Raw genomic sequence first — 17,737 nt, 5'->3', positions numbered from 1 at the left:
ATAATTGGTAAGGAAAGAAGAATTTTAAAAAGGTAATAATGATTTTGATCACTAGGGAAAACACAAAGCCTGGCATCCTTTTTATTTTGAAAAATTCGCAAGGATCTGTATAATAATGTAGTTTTAAATATTACAGGTGATATGAGAGTATTTATTTATAAATAAATTTTATAAATTTATAAACTTACCTGGATAATCTTTTTTTCAGTATATAAGACAGGGTATAAAATTTAATAATGTTTTCTTGTTTTTTTTTGTATTTTTGTAAAATGATTAAGATGAGCCACTTTATTAAGATTGTTCACTTTATTGAGGAAAAAAAGCCAACATATAAGACCTTTCGAAAGTCAACATCTTTCTAAAACCATTCATTCAATTATCAAATATTTACTGCCTTCATTATGCATGTTCTTTCACACATAGATCTCTCCTTTATCTAAAACGTGTTTGCTTCTCCCCGTATTCACTGCCACCATTTAGTTAGTTAGTTAGTTAGTTAATTTTTTTAAATTTATTTCTGAGAGAGAGAGAGAGAGAGAGAGAGAGAGAGAGAGAGAGAGAGAGAAAGCATGAGCAAGGGAGGAGCAGAGAGAGACAGAGACACAGAATTGAAAGCAGGCTCCAGGCTCTGAGCTCTCAACTGAGAGCCTAAGGCTGGCCTCCAACTCATATGAGATCGTGACTTGAGCCACTTAACTAACTGAGCCACCTGGGCACCCCTGCCACCATTTTTTAAAAGCCACCATCAACTTCTGCAGAACCACTGCAATGGTCTTGTAATATCTTTCCTTGTATTGATTCTTGCTGCCACCTTCAGCTAAAGCGATCTCTTTAAAAGCAAATCCCACTGTGCAACTCCCTTGGGTAAAACTCTTCAGTGGCTTCCTGTTACTCTCACACAAAAGTCCAGACTCCCTACCCCACCCTACAAAACCTTCCTGGTCTAGTCGCTTCTTTCTTTCTTTAACCTCTTGTTTTGTTTTGTTTGTAAATATTTATGCATTTATTTTTGAGAGAGAAAGAGTGAGCAGGAGAGGGGCAGAGAGAGAGGGAGAGAGGGACTGAACCACAAGCAGGCCCTGAACTATCAGTGCAGAGCCTGATGAGGGCCTTGATCTCACAAACGGTGAGATCATGACCTGAGCCAAAATCAAAAGTCTGATGCTTAACTGACTGAGCAACCAAGGTGTCCCTGGCCTCTTGTTAAGCCATTTGCCCCTCTGGCACTCTGGATGTACTCTCTTTTGCTTCAGGTTTTAACTCTGCTGTTTCCCTTCCCTAACACTTTCTTTTCCCTAACACTATGCCTGGCTGACTTCCAATTTACCTTAATTAATTTAATTTTTTAAAAAATAATTTAATTATATTTTAAATCAAAATTTATTTCATCATCAGTAAAATAAGCACATTTTTGTGTTAGTTTAGAGAATTCATTTGGCTGTCTCATTACTATATTAATGTTATACTCTGTAAAAAATAATAGAGTGAATTACTATAGGTAACATGATTACTGAGGAACTGAGGTATGCCAATTCTCAGATTTCTAAATAAGTAATTAAAATTTAAAACTACATTTCTATTTACTGTTTGCTTGTCTTTTGTCTCTTTTTCATCAAAATAGGTAATCATTTGAAAAAAAAAAAGTAATTCCAGTCTTTATAAGTTTCTGGTTGAGTTTCTGACAAGTTGAAATTGCAGCTTACAGTAATCATAGCAAAAATCTAATTTTAAATACATACATATGTGTAAATATGAATAAAATAATTATTGAATTATTACCAGCACAAAGTCAACCTCCATTGTTGCTGAAGTATAATGATGTGTAAAACTATTTATTTTTAAAAATGTTTATTTATTTTTTTGAAAGAGAGAGAGCATGTGCATGAGTGCACAAGCGGTGGGGGAGGGGGTGGTGGAGAGAGAGGGAGAGAGAATCCCAAGCAGGCTCCACACTGTCATCCTCACAGAGTCCAACATGGGCTCCATCTCAGGAACTGTGAGATCATGACCCGAGCTTATATCAAGAGTTGAACACTTAACCGACTGAGCCACCCAGGTGCCCCCTAAAACTTTACTTCTTGAGGAGCATTTATAGCACTCTTGACAATTACCTTCAAAATAAAAATGTATTGTTTACATGGTTATCAACTATTTCTTCTATTATTGGTTTAATAACATCACGGGTACTTTAAAGACTAAAAAGTCATAGTAGAGGCTTTTAGGCCTAAGAAAGAAAATCAGTGCCTGGATGGAGGGACAAGGAGTCAACTTAAGCTTCCCTTTCTTGTGTTTGTCCCTTTGCCCTTTCCCATATATAGAATTTGGCATCGAGACTTCCAGTTTTGGCTTAGTCATGTTTTCTGATTTCTGGTCTCTCCTCTTACCTTAGGTTTAGCAGGAGTGGTGGGTTGGCAAACATATTGTCACATGGTTTAAAGAAATACTTTCACTTTTCTTCCTTCTTCCCTGTGCTCTAATTGCTAAGGGAAGACAATAATAGAGGGGGGGCGATGACTTCAGTGTCAGACACACTTGGGTTTGATTTTCTTTTCAGTCTTGTAACGGTTATATTACCTTGTAAGTTTCATCATGGCTCTCCTCTGAATTGGGCATAATTGTGTCTACTTTGTAGAGCTTTGAGATAATTAAATATAATTATATGTATAATGCATACATCACATAATTTGTGCCCATACATAATGGTATGATTATTTTTAACTATGATGTAGAAATACACTGCTTCCTTTGGCTCTTTGTGTTTTCCATGGTGAAATCTGCTCAACTTCATATCAAAATCCTGTTAGAATTTGACTGCCTAGAATTTGTTTACCATGGGGTATCATTAAGAATGTTGTTAAGGATGGCTTTAAAAAAAAACAAACTTATTCTATTATGAAAGAATTGGCTATAGGAGTAAAATGTTCATTTAACTATTAAATAGCAAATTTTATAGTTAGTCCTGAAGAAAAAAAAGTATGCTCAGTGAGTTTGGACACCTGCCATACATAAAGAAATCTAAGAAGGCTCTAAATAACTTAAGGGACGAATAATAATTTTAAAAAAGTTATACCTCACCAGTGTCAGTAATTACTTATTCTGTTCCTTAAAGGTAACTTTCACTTTGAGGACTATGTTTCTAGATGTTGCTGGAAACAGTTAACTCAGAATTAAATTCAGCTTGAATATAATATGTTACATTATTACATTATTACTAGTATTACATTATTACTTTATGGAGTTAGGGTATAGGGTTCTGTAAATAGAAGACAGAAGAGCAAATTGACTTAATCTTGAAAAATGCAACAATATCACCAGAATATTTTAAGGCTTTAAGTTTTCTCCTTATGTTAATACATTAAGATGGCTATATATGTATATGTAGCTAGAAGAGAGAGGGTATGTGGGAGAAAGGAGAAAGGAGAGAGCCAGCCGCCGTTTCAAACAGCAGGTATCATCTTTATACTGTGGTCAGAGCAATATCCTAAAAAGAGTTCGAACCTTTATGAGGATAGTAAGTCTAGTTCTGAGTTGTGTTTAGTAAAAGTATTGATCCGTTTCGAAGTTTCCAGATGAGTTTTTATGAAAATGGCTTTAGTACTTTTTCATTTTTCTCTAAATATTAGCTAGTGATATAAAAATGTTGAAATATTAAGTTTTTTACAAGGAAGGTCAGTATAGTCCATATAGTCCATGAAGACTTAAAAAAATAGCTTATATCTCCAAGCAATTGATTTTATTCATAGTTTACCTTTCACCACGGATGCTGCTAAATTCCAATGAAAATTTTACCAATTTCTAAGTATTTTGCATATTTAGAGATGTGGTTTTTAAAAACTGTCACCTCTCTTATAAAAAGATTACTGGGTCAGCACACTATAGTAAAGATGTGTTTCACCAAATATTTTTTTTTAATCAGGTAAACCTGCTCATCCCCATATATCCCATAAGCACTCTCATTCTAGAAAGAGTAGAAATAGCCATTGATTTATTTTATTGATTATAATAAGATACAATAATGTTCAAGAAAATTCTGAAAGGTATATCATCTATCTGTTATTTCATTTTTCCCAGTCTTCCTCCATTTCCTTGGTCTGTGGTTAAAGATCCCTGGAAATGCATCATAACATTATCATAAATGATCCAGGTGTTTCTGAAGAGTAATAGTCTAAAAAACACTGTGTGCAGTTCTGTGTATTGATATAACACCACTAGATTTGTTTCCAACAAGTTAAGGTAGTAAGTAGCCGTTAGTCTTTTACTGAGTAAGTTAATTTCCACAGTAAAAGCATTTCACAATTACTTATCTGGAAAATGAATTTCAGCCACAGATTCACAAAGGTGTGCATTCTGCAAGTGTTGTTGCCAGTCTCGTTGAATCATGCTTTTTAAAGTTTTCTGAAATGTAAAAGTGTTTGTCTCTCTCTTTTTTTTCCTAATTTTTTTTTCATTAAAGTGTATTTAAATCCCCATATGATCTTTCTAGAAGCCAGGTGGTTTATGCATCACTGTTTTATACACTGGGAGAGCTGACATTTGAGGAAAATAGTTTGAAGCATGACTGTCGTAGGCATACTGGAACTGTTCTGCATTATACTTAAGATCAAATAATAGTTTCACTTTTCCCTAAAATAATCACATAAAATTCATATCAAATTTAGGAGAGTCAGTTACAGTCTAAGGATGAGAAAGCCTGAAAGGCTGCCTACCTAAGGGAAAAGTAGTTCTTCTTTATAGTAAAAAACATAAAAATCAGCAGTTTTTTTTTTATATGTGACTTAGACTGAGATTTCCTTTGTATCCTACGTGAGGTGTGCAGTCAGAATTTGGAAGAGCTTGGGAAATGGAATTTTTTTATGAAACCAACATTTCTGAAGTCAATAAGATTCATTTTCCCAAAAAATAGTTAAGTGCAAATTTTCATAAGAGTGGAAGACGTCTGAGTGAAAATTATAAGTAAATAACATTAGTATTCCATCTTATTCACAGATTTTATTTAATTTTTATATAGGAACTTTGATTTTTATATTTTAATTTTTCATTAATTTATTTAATAATTCAGAAGTACTAAAATTTTGGATTTATTTTGAAGACAAACAATTTGTGAATTTATTTTATATAGGCTATAAGAGAAAGGAGTGGATCGTGATTTCAAAGTTTGTTGCTTGGGGTACTGGAAGGGTGAGTTGTTATTACTAAGATGTGGAAAGCTGTAGGAAAAATACATGAGGTGTCAGTCAAGAGAGGTTTTTTCAACAACATAACTTTGAAAGACTGAACATCTCAGTGTCGATGTGGAGTAGGTCGTTGGAGCAATGACAATGAACCCTGGAGATTTCAATTTGGATTCATCACTGTGTAGGTCTGTTTTATTTTATGTTTGCATGAAGTGGTTTTATATTTTATTGTGTTTATTTTATTTTTAAACATTTACAATTATTTGTTTTTGAGAGACAGAGAGAGACAGAGCACAAGCGGGGAAGGGGCAGAGAGAGAAGGAGACACAGAATCTGAAGCAGGGTCCAGGCTCCGAGCTGTCAGCACAGAGCCTGACATGGGGCTCGAACTCACAAACCGTGAGATCATGACCTGAGCCGAAGTCGGATGCTCAACTGACTGAGCCACCCAGGCCCCCCAATTGTGTTTAGTATTGATTTCTCTTTCTGTATATTTATTATTTTCCATAATGTCAAATAATCCTTTTTTGTTTGTCACAGCGATACATCTCCTTTAAAAATTAAGCAGAGTGAAATGATTTGAAAAAAAAAAAGCAGTAAAATAGTAAAAGTGGTATGTGATAAGTATGTGGCATATATATATATATATATACTTTTTTCAAATCATTTAATATAATATTTAATATAAATAATTTAATATCATTAATATAATATTTTTTTCAAATCATATAATATTCTATATATATAAAAGTGGTATGTGATGGTGTAATAAGATAGTGATATTCTAGTCACACTGGTTTCCCTCACTAGTCACGAGAACGTATGTTTCTGTTAGGATAGCTCCTGCTGTAAGTATCAAATGCTGACCCATATTGTGGTCTAAATTATGACACTGATGATTTATGGGCCCAAACAATCCAGAACTAGATGGTTCCAGAGTCAGTTCGGTAGCTCACTGATGTTAGTCAGGACCTAAGCTCCATCTATCCTTCCCACAAACAGCTTCCCTGTGGCCACTCCTCAGACCTAGAAGTTTGGGTACTGGCTGCAATCTCAGGAAAATTGGTCAAGGTGGATTTTTTTTTTTTAAATCTATATGATACTGGATAAAATAAAGGGATATTGGGTAAAATAAAATAAGAACACCAATGACTATAAATAACCCTGTGTCACTAAATTTTAGACATATTAGAAATTCCGAGCCTACAAAATAGATTTAGAAAAAGCATCCAGTGAGAGAGGAAGAGGACTAGAGATTCTGGAAGCTAGGTGAATCAAGCCTTTCAGTTAAGGTGGGAACTTAACCATTATCACTGGACCACCTGGAGATCCCTGTGCATTTGACAAAAGCTGTTTTAGCAAAGTGATTGACAATGCCTTATTAGAGTGGATTGAGGGGAGAAAAGGAAGAGAGGAGTTAAAAATGACATGTAAACACAACTCTTTTCAGATCTTTTTCTGTAAATAAGAGCCAAGATATGTAGTAGCTGAAGGAAAATGTAAGATCAAGGGAGTTTTGTTTGTGTTTTATCCATTGGTTAATTTTCAGCATGATAGAGATTACAGCTTCTTCCTTTTAATCTGGTAAGAATGGACAAGTAGTTGATGTTGGCAAGAGGGGAGAATTGTGTGGTTTCTACATTTGAGTAGGCAGGGGGATGGGATCTATGTGTACAGTGAAGGTTCGTCTTATATAAGAAGGAGTATAGACAAAACAGTTCTTCCTTTATATGATAAAATTATGACTGAATTCTGTTAACTTACTGGCCAGCAGATGTTTTCCTTTAAAGTAATGTAGTAAACTATCATGACTCATACGTATAAGTACCCATTATGTCTAGAAGTATTCGTCTACCTGGGAAGAAAGTTATATAACATTGAAAACTATAACATTATTCTAAGATTATTTTAATCCTCTACTTCCCTATTTATATATTAACATGAATATTAATATATATACTTGTTATAAACTTAAAATTCTGTGTCTCCTTCTCTCTCTCTCCCTCCCCTGGTTGTGTTCTCTCTCTCTCTAAAGTAAAGAAATAAACATTAAAAAAAAAAAAAGACGCATAAGGGGGAGGGACTGAGTTGGCAGCAGTGTAAAACTTGCGTGGCTTCTCTGGAGTCTACCCTCCAGCCCTTCTAAAGTGTTCACCAACCCAGAAGCTCCTTGAACTGCAGCATCTGTTAGGGGTTTTAGTGGAGGTTTCACTACAAAGATGTGATTGATCAAATCCTTGGCCAATAATGATAGAACTCAATTTCTGGGCCCCCACCCTTTACTAGGGGTGGAGTTGTAGGTAGGAGTGGGGCTGAAAGTTCCAAGCCTCTAATCACGGCTTTTTCTCCAGACCTGTCCCTTCTGCTCACCTCCACTCTTTCCTATTCTCTCTGCCCATCATTCATTAGCATACAAAAGACACTGTTATCACTCAAGAGATTTCAAGGGTTTGAGAAAGTCTGCCCCAGGAACAAAGACCAAATATTTATTTTTTTGTTATACCACAGCAATCTTGATTTTTTGAAGTTAGTATGGTGAATATTATAGTACTAATACAAAATTTTCCTTGAAAATGGCTTGCCCTACATTATGTCCATAAACATTTAGTGATAGAACAGCCTAAGAATGTCATTTTTCCGAGTCATCCTATATTTCTAACTTCTGAAAAAGTTTCCAAAAATCAAGTCTAATTTTCTATTAATATGCTACTGTGTGTATAGCTACATAATGAAAATTTAATCAAATGTTATGAAAATGAGAACATTTAATTACTGTAAAATTCATTTGTCTCCAAATAGTGTTTTAAATTGCTTTATATATATCATTTAAAAATTAATGTAAGAATCTAGTTATAATTTGGGGATAATTTTTTCTTAAGTTTATTTGTTTTAAGAGGCACAGAGTGCACTCAAATTGAGGAGGGGCAGAGAAGGGAAGAGGCAGAGAGAGAGAGAGAAAAGCAAGCAAGCTCCGCTCTGTCAGTGTGGAGTCCAATGCAGGGCTTGAACTCATGAAATGCGAGATCATGAGCTGAGCCAAAGTCAGACTGAGCTACCCAGGCACCTCTGGGGATAAAAAACTTTTAACCTCCTCTATGTTTATATTTTTTGTTCATTTAAAAATATAATTGGTCTTTATTTTCCTTGAATTTTAAACATTTGAATAAAGGTTAAAAATATTTAGCAATGTCTTGTTTGATTTTTTTTTAAGTTCATTTATTTATTTTGAGAGAGAGAGCACACGAGCAGGGGAATGACAGAGAGAGGGAGAGAGAGAGAATCCCAAGCAGGCTTTGCACAGTCAGCACAGAGCCCGATGCTGGGCTCTAACTCACGATGTGAGATCATGCCCTGAGCCAAAATCCAGAGTCAGACACTTCACTGACTGAACCATTCAGGCACCCGGTATTTTGTTTAATTCTATTTTGTAAAATGAACTCGTATGTACTATGGGTAAAACTCACAAACATGATTTCATTTACTTTTAATATATTATTTTAATGTAGTTTCAGCTTATAAACAGTTATATAAGGAATGAGTAAATTTGGAATTGTAGATTCCAAATGTAAATGAAAGTATTTGAATCACTTTTGATTACTTCCAAGCAGCTCATTGTTTTTCAATACAAAAGCCAATTTTTACCCAGTCGTTATTTAAGGGATAGTTCTTTGAAGTATTATGTAGAAGATATGAGTACTTCCAAAGGCTGAATGAAGTACACAAGAAATCTCACTACTATCATAATTTTTGGGCTTTTAAAAGTTTGTTTTGTTACTATAATCAGAACTAACTGGAAATACCTTTTTTTTTTTTTTTTTACCTAACAGAGCTTTCTTTAAAATGACACAAATTATTTTAAATTGTAATTTTTATTTAGTTCGGTGACTATATATAAATTTGTCTGAAAATTTAACAAAATTTACTGATTTTGAAAATGTGTTGTGGGAAACTTTGAATAAGTAATATTGGGCTGAAAGACTGTTAGCTTCCAAGTCCAAATCAACCCATTTCAAATGCTTCTTGAAGATATTTAAAGTAAAATATTGTAGGCAATATTAAGTTAAATACTATGGTGTATTTTCAGTCACATACTGTAAGTAAAAATTTAGCCATAGATTCCACTACTCCCTGGTTCTGCCCCTAAATCTACTGTAATTGCTGTACTTGATCAGATAGCACTTTGAGATTTTATGTGTTGTTTCTATTTGAAATTTTGTGCAAAATAATAAGACAATTAGTTAACTTGTTGAAGTTTTACTGTGTGCTAGGCACAATTCTAAGTCCTTCTCATGTGTAAATTTAATCTTTGCAATAAACCTTCTAAGTTTCTAAGAGGGTAATTAACTCACCTTTGGATCTCATAGCTAGTTAGTGCCAGAACTAGGATTTCAGCAGATTGTCAGACCTGAGGGTCCATTTCCTTAACCATTACTGTATATTCCTTGTTAGATCACATTGCACATCTGTAAATAAATTGCGTTTAATTTTAAAAGAGATGGTTTTCTTTTCAGTAAGCATCATTTTATATTGAGTATGTGCTTATGAATCTTTAAATCTAGTGATTGGATTACATGATCACTAAGGGCCCCATCTTTAAAAACCTGTGATTCTATTAGTATTTTAAGTTAGGGACCATAAAATCATGCAAAGAAAATGCAATTATCAGGATTTTTAATGGCACAGCAGTCTTGTGAGGATTAGAAATAGAGATTTCAGAGTTACTGTTATTTAGGGTGAATTACTGAATAAAACCACCTAAGAAGAACGTTGTTCTGGGAAAGGTGATTCAGAAAGTATAGTCAGCAAGGTAAATGTAATAACATTATGTCATGGAAGCCCAAGAATAGAAGGAAGTAGTCAACCATAGAATATTTCTGAGTGGGCAAATATGATAATATGGAAAAAATTAACAATGGTTCTGTCAATGACAGGGGCACTGTGGAATTTTGTGGGGAAAGATGCCTAGAGAGAGTAGCTTTTAAGAAAATGAGAAGTGAGCAAGTGTGGATTACTTGATAAATTTTTCAGTAAAAGATAACGCTTAAGATTCTTTGAGAGTCTGGAGAGTGTCTGAGATCTAGGAAGAAGGTATTTTTGTTTCTTCAAAATAAAGAATATTAGAGTATGTTTCCTGGTGAGAATGAGCCAATAGAGAAGAAGACATTGATGAAGCAGGAGAGAGCACAATCACTACAGAAGCACAGTTCTTTAGAAGCATCTGGATGAGCAGATACGTTGGCTTTATAAGAACAAAGGCACTTTCATTATAATAGGAGGGAAGATAGTGTGTGGGGGTGCTGTTGAAGACAGTTGATTGATTAGTGTTGGAAGATGGGAACATTCCTGTCAGTATTCTAGGTAGAGTTCTCCCAGAAGCAGACTCTGAATCAAGGATTCAGTCAAACAATTTATTTAGGAAGTGCTTTCAGAAGAAATCAGTAAGAAAGTAAGGGGAAGCTGTGTAGGTAAGAGGGAGAAGCGCGCAAGGTTGTCATTTTGGGTGAAGTCTCAGACTGACCCAGATGCCAAAGGGAGCACTGGAGTGTAAATTATACTTTGCAACTTTCCAACCTTGAGGCAAAGGAGCTGGTATTGTATAATTTCACACCTGTTAGTAATTGACCACAGGCTCCCTGTGGGGTGTGAATGGAATGTAAACTCCCAGGTACTTCTGACTCTGTGGCATAATAGCTCTCATGCCCAAAGACAGTCATCCATAGGTCACAGGGGTAAGCCTTTAGCAGCTGAGCGTGCAGCAGCTAGAGGATAGATTCAGGAGCTCTGCAAGAGATTGTGAAGTCTGCACAGTGCACCAGTGTGTTTGCAAATATCAGGTTGCTTCCATTTTTTTTTTCAAGCAAATAGGTGACAATATTCAACTGAGAGCTTAGGATGACAAGAAAGTTTGACACTGAAGGAAGACGGAGAGTAGAAAAACATATATGCTAGGAGAGAATAGTTGGCATGTCAGCCATTGTTAAGTGTCACTGTTGTGTTGTCATGAATTTAGCATGTCTTAAGTAATTATGGTTGTTTGTTTTGTTTCTTCCTGGGTTTTTTTTGGTTGTGTTTTTATTTTTTCCCCCCAACAATGCCTGCCTATCCAAAGTTGGGGCTTCTTAGAATCATTAAAGGTGAAAGAGGAGGTAAGAAAGTAAGAAGTCATAGGATCAAGGTTAGCGATGGAGGAAAGTATGAACACAAAGGGAGTGATTTAAAGTGAAAAAGTGAAGAGTAGGAAAAATGGGAGGTCTGAAGTGGTAATAAACATCTGATGGTAAAAACCTCAAAGGAGCTGGGGAATCATGGTCTCGCCATGGCACTTCTACTGCCAAAAGGTTGTGAGAGAACAAATATTTGAGTTTGTGTGGTCTTTGGGGAAAGTGCTGTCCTCAGGGGACAATTTCACTTAAAGCATGAAGGTTATAGAAACACCTAGAGATGAAGTTTAGTATAGAGGGGGATTGGTTGATATTTGACTGAGTTTCAAAGGACAGGATGGAATGTGGGGAGAGGAAGGGAAATGGTGGAAAGTTGGATTGGATTAACAGATATACCCCCGCCCCCCAAAAATAAATGGAAGTAATAAGCCTGTAACCATTTTTTGTTGTCCAAATTCATTACTTACTATCTTTTTGCAGGCACTTACCATCTTGAGCAATAGAGTCCCTATCCAGTATCAACTGGTGATAGAAAAGTCCCTGGATGGGTGACAATGCTGCTTACACTCTGCCTTTAGATAAATACATATTCTCCCCAAATTCTAGAAAATACTGAGATACATAAGTCTTAAGAATCACAGCTCAAACTACTTAAATATATTCCAAATTATAAAAGGAGACAAAAATGCTCTATGATTAAAGAAAATAAATAAATGATCACTGATTGGCAAATTAATCATCACAAGGGTTTGTAGACTACACAGATGGACTGAAAGTCTTACCAACATAGTCTGAGTGCATTTCAGTTTCCCCTAATTACAGGGGTGTACCTCTCATTTAAGTAAAAACAACAACAAGGGAATAAGATAATAACAACTCTTTCAGACTTCAACTTTTCTCATTTTCCTATTTCCAGGAGTGCTTTCTTACAGGAGTGTTACCGTGTTTTAAAATGATAATTTTTTTCTTTACCTCATTTTAAAAAGTGGTGAAAGCATATAAATTGTAGTTACTTTAAATAAAGGATTATGTATTAAATCATTGAATGTGTAATTAAAATGTGCAGACAGTATTGTAGGATGTTGTGTCTTGAGCTTCTCAGTCTGCACTTGAAAATTTCCTAATCTAATTTTCTCTTGACTGAGTCCCAATTGTTGGATTTTTTCCACTACATACAATTATGTATTTTAAATAAGGTCTGTCATCAAAGTCTCTGGAACTTTTATAAATGTGCTATTTGAGCATGCATTTTAGAATACTCTGGAATGTTTTCTGTGGACGTTAATATTTTCAATCAGATCCTTCAATGTGCTAATAGAAAAGTCTTCTCAGTTCCAGAACTGAAGATTGATAGTTTAAGGTTGTAATTTAAAACTGCTTAATTACGAGATAAAAAAAAAAAAAAAACAAGCCTTGAGCATAGAAGGTAATAAGTTATCAGCAAAAGTATTGACATCATTGGATAGTAATATATTACTTCTACCAAGATGTAAGTCAAAAATGGCATTTTTCTGCCTTCTTTGAATTTGCCACATTCTATTCAATTAGCTGCACATAGGTTTCTAAAATTGCCAGATCTTCCATTCAGTAACTTTCATTAGTACAATATAATGAAACAGCACATATGTAACATCTTTAGTAATACTCAGAGGAACCCTTTTAGTAAAATATTTATGCCCATTTGTTCCTGCTAAATTTTCTATTTTTTAATGTTTTCATTATTTATTTTTGAGAGACAGAAACAGAGAGAGAGAGAGAGAGAGAGAGAGAGAGAGAGAGAGAGAGAGACAAAGCCTGCGTGGGGGAGGGGCACAGAGAGAGGGAGACAGAATCCTAAGCAGGTTCCAGGCTCTGAGCTGGGGCTCAAACTCAAGAACCGAGAGATCATGACCTGAGCTGAAGTTGAATGCTGACCCAACTGAGCCACCCAGACACCCCTCTGTTTTTTTTTGTTTTTGTTTTTGTTTTTGTTATAACAAGTTTTAATGTTTTCCTAGTTTTCCTATTATCTTTCCTGTACACTTTTTCTTTCACTTGCTGATACACAATTTGAATGCTTTTGCCCTTGTTATGTCTCTGCCCAGTGGGTCCTGTCTTTATTAATTTGTCTTTGTTACAAAGAGATACATACTTTTAAACAGTTAACTTTTCCCTCTACAGTGTGTGCCTTTGTAGTCTTTGGAGGACATTTGGAATTCTTTCTCTAGTGAGCCAAATTTCCAACATCATTTGCTAAATAATCCATCTTTTCCCATCAGATGTGTGCTGCCACACTATCCTGTACCAAAGCTTTGTTTCTGTGCCCTCTCTTCTGTTCCATGGAGTACACTTTGTTCCTCTACTAGCACCATGTTATTACCAGAACTTGCTTAATATCTGTTCTAGTCAGACTTCCCATTTTGATTGTGTCTTTCAGAATTGCCTTAGCTACTCATAGACTTTTATTAGTCTTCCACATATTTTCCAGAATTAGCTTTTAAATTCTTTTAATGTATTCCTTACCCTTCTGAGATAAATCGTAATTGATCATGATGTTTATGTGCCATTAGATGTTGCTATTTAATAGCTTATTTAGGATTTTCATGTAAGTTCTTAAGTAAAACGTTGTTATAATTTGTTTTCTATTCTCTTAAACTTTCCTTACTTGCTAAGTTATAGTAGTCTCGTAAAGTTTTTCTTCTTTTCCTTTTAGGCCTAACCTATGCAAGAAAAGAATTATTTATTGCTTGAATATTAGATAGAATTTATTTGTAAAATGTTTTGGGGGGCTTGAAGAATTTTTGGAAGTAGCAACAGATAGATAATTGCTCATGTGTATGTATGCATATTTTATTAGTAATTGACTTCTAATTTGATTTCATTATCATCAGAGAATACCTTCTGATTAATATTGATTCTTAGTACTTTATTGAGGCTGCCCTTTGGCCTGAAATGTGATTGAGTTAAAATTTGTTAACTTTGCTATTTGGAGCTTTTTATATATCTACAAAATTGGATTTACTTATTATATTGCTTAATTTTTTTCTTCATTGACATAATTTCAAGATTACATTCCCAGTAGCAAATTTAATTGTAAATAACAACATCTTATTAAAAGTAGGATGTGGTAGAAATCTTGGATCATTAATTAGGCCTACTCACTGTCCAAGGAATTAGTTCTTATGCCCTATCTGTGTGGGGGCAACTTCTTCAAATTCTTTACCAACAGACCTTCACTGTTCCTATGAATGAAAAATTCAAGAATTCAGAGTGCTTTTCAATAGCTTATACCAGCTGATAACCTAAGAGCCATAGGCTATTCTTTCCTTGGTTCCATTTAACCCTGAAAAGATCCTAGCGAGATTATTTTACTCATTGTGTTGGTGAGTAAACTAAAGCTTATGAAGGTTACCTTACTTGTCCACAATTAAATAAAACTTGTCTGCTTTCTGTTGTATTTCAGTGCCTCCCTTGGTTCCATTTATTGGAATCTTTAGTAAGTACAGACATGTTTTAAATACTCGGTTGTGCTTTTTTTTATGTTTTAGTTGTTCTTACAAGCAGTTTATAATAAGGTGTTTATTCACAGAAGGGGTATGATGAATGTTTCTATCATAAGTTGTTGCAACAAGAGGTGATGATACCATATGGCATGAGAAAGAGTATAATAGCAATTCAACTTGTCAAAACACATTTGGCATGAATACAAAAAAAGTTATTAATTCCCTGAGTTATTTTACTTAACTTAAAAGTTTGTGCGTCTTCTAAGTTGAAAAAAAGAAATCCTGAAAGTATGTAGTATATTCTTTAAAGAACTTCATCTCCTTGCATTGCAATGACCAAATTTTACCAGCCCAGTAATCACATGTTCTGAAGAAACAGAAAATTCTAAAACTCTGTGGGAGTCTAAAAAACACTGGCCCTCAGACAATGAACAGTAAACATTGTGGTTTTAATTACAAGTATCAATAAAGAAGATATTTCAACTTGTAGTTATTACTTTATGGATTTTGAGATATTATGGACTAAAGCCACATTTTTCACTGATTACAAGATAAAACATACCAAAAAGAAACACAAATTTCTCTTTATATAGATAGCATTTATCTCATCTTTTCCTATTCATGATTTAAAATTTTCAAAAAAGTCATCAAAATATTAATTAAGCCCTATTTTAGAACAGATATCTCTTAATGAGTTTTTATGAACATTTCACATGTGATTTTATTCAAATGATTTCATTTAATGGACATTGTGGTTCCTCAGTGCACTTTTTGACACTGAGGATACACCATGTTTATGAATTAAATTTAGCTTTCTCATCTAATTCAGAGAACTCTGGGATTTGACTTTAATGTTCATTAGGAATCCAGATATACCCCATTTCAAATGAGAATGTAAAAATTCACAGCATTTACTATGCCCAAAGAAAATTTTCAATGAAACATTGCATAAACTGAGGCTTTTTAAAAGTAAAACCGAGGATCATTTCAAAAAGAGTCAGTGACTCCCTTTTCCCCTTTGGATTTCTACTTAATATATGAATTTCCAAAACACTTAAAAGGAAACCTAATGTAGCACTGTGTTTGTATTTTTCCCTTGATCCCTTTTTTTGAAGTCAGAAGGTCAGTATACAGCAGTAATTATAATAGCAAATATTTATATGGTACTTTTGTAAATTAAAATTTTGTAAATTTGCATATTTTTGTGTGTGTTGAAGATTGCCAATGAAGCCCTTTTATTTAATATACACAACATGGGGGAAAAATGGGGAAAAAAATTTGTGTATTCATCCATATTTCACAGATGAGGAATGTGAGGATCAGAGAAGTTAAATAATTAGCCCAAGTTTGCAGAGTTAGTAAAAGTCTCAGCTGGCTTTCAAACTCAGGCCAAGATGATTCACAAGTCCAAGCTTTCAGTTACTATGATATACAGGTATCCCCCTATTTTCAAAAGTTTTTGCTAATCTATTTCGTTTTTGCGAAAGGCCTACATTGGTAGCTATTTTTGCTAATTGAAAAAAATCTGAACAGGATATTCGTTTTATGGGAAAAAAAAGGTGAAAAGCAAAACTAGAGCTCAGTGTTGTGCAGCGAGCTGTTACAGAAGCAGTGCACATCCTGAGCAACAAGAGCGGTGCTGCCAAGCTCCTTCCCTGGGAACTACGCTCAGCATCTCAGCATCAAGTCACCATAGCTTTGAATTGTATCTGTGAGCATCTGTGCTTTGTCTCAGTTTATGTTGTGCATCTGTTAGCAAGATGTGTTGTAGGGGATCAGAAAAACCTAAGAGAGAGACACGTGGCTAAGTCAGTCAGAAGAGCATGCAACTCTTGATCTCGGGATGGTGAATTCAAGCCCCACACTGGATGTAGATACTGCTTAAAAAAATAAGTAAACTTTAGGGAAAAAAAGACAAGTCCAAGAGAGATTACTTTTGGGGTGTAGGAACACTCAAAAAAATTTACATATAAATTAATGTAACTCCTTCATTGCTTTACACCATCTGAGTTTATGACAGGTTTCATAGGATAGTGGGAAAAACCTGCCTATACTATCTTCTATACATTAAAATTAATACATTATCATAGGGTGATATTATTTGCTTTCAACATAAGATTCCAAAATTTGATATCTTATTTGCATGAATCATAAATGACCATAAATGACCAAGTCATTTTTTATAAACCTGGTAGATGGAGACACTGAATTGTAATAAAATTGTAGCTATGTACAATATATGCTCATTATTCATTCTTGTAATTGATATCCTTAATTTCTTTCATATATAAATTAATTCTTTAACCATATTATATTGGGTTGTAAAAATTTGCATAACATTGAGTTGTAAAGATAATATAATTAAAGTTTTATCAGTCATTGATTTAATATTTATTGATCCTGATTTATTATACTCAATTCTGCTTAATTTCAGACTTACCCAATTCATCAGCAGTGTGAAATCTGTGATTAAAAATTTAATATTGGTGTATGCTTTCAAATCTGTAATATTATTATAGGGACATTGATTCATGGGAATGAAAGTGTTCATGATATATTCTAAGCTATTTATTTTATTTATTTGGTTCATTTCATTCTCCTCTTAATAAATTTTGTATGAACAAAATGTAGCAATATAGCTTTTAATAGTAATACTGTCATTGCAATAAAATCCATAGTTGAAATACAATCATCTTCTCTGCCGTTGATAATTTCTACATTGATGTTATATGACTTTCATATTTTTCTAAGAATTTTTAATGTCTTTAATACTTAGTGATTTAAACATATGACCATAATGAAACATTTTTCATATTTTACTCAGAAATGTTGAATTATATTCTAAATGACTTTTCTTTAATTTTCCTGTAGTGGTTAAGAGAGAGAATTGAATATAATTCTAAGATAGTATAGTCCTGAT

At 34.1% G+C, this 17,737-nt stretch overlaps 1 protein-coding gene across 33 annotated transcripts in view; it reads left to right on the top strand.

The window, feature by feature from the left end:
• Positions 1–17,737, top strand: part of ADGRL3 (adhesion G protein-coupled receptor L3) — an 829,205-nt gene that overhangs the window by 751,237 nt on the left and 60,231 nt on the right. For 12 of the 33 annotated variants that reach the window (XM_058722441.1, XM_058722424.1, XM_058722427.1 and 9 more), the window contains one exon: positions 14,778–14,810. The exons of the other annotated variants lie outside the window; for them this stretch is intronic. In XM_058722441.1, coding sequence (XP_058578424.1) covers positions 14,778–14,810 — 33 coding nt within the window. The remainder of the gene's footprint in view (positions 1–14,777; positions 14,811–17,737) is intronic. 33 annotated transcript variants of the gene reach the window in all.

This window comes from Neofelis nebulosa, chromosome 3 (assembly GCF_028018385.1).
Source record: "Neofelis nebulosa isolate mNeoNeb1 chromosome 3, mNeoNeb1.pri, whole genome shotgun sequence".
Classification (NCBI taxonomy): Eukaryota; Metazoa; Chordata; class Mammalia; order Carnivora; family Felidae; genus Neofelis; species Neofelis nebulosa.
Note: the sequence above shows the minus strand (reverse complement) of the source record. Positions and strands in the feature narration are given on the sequence as shown.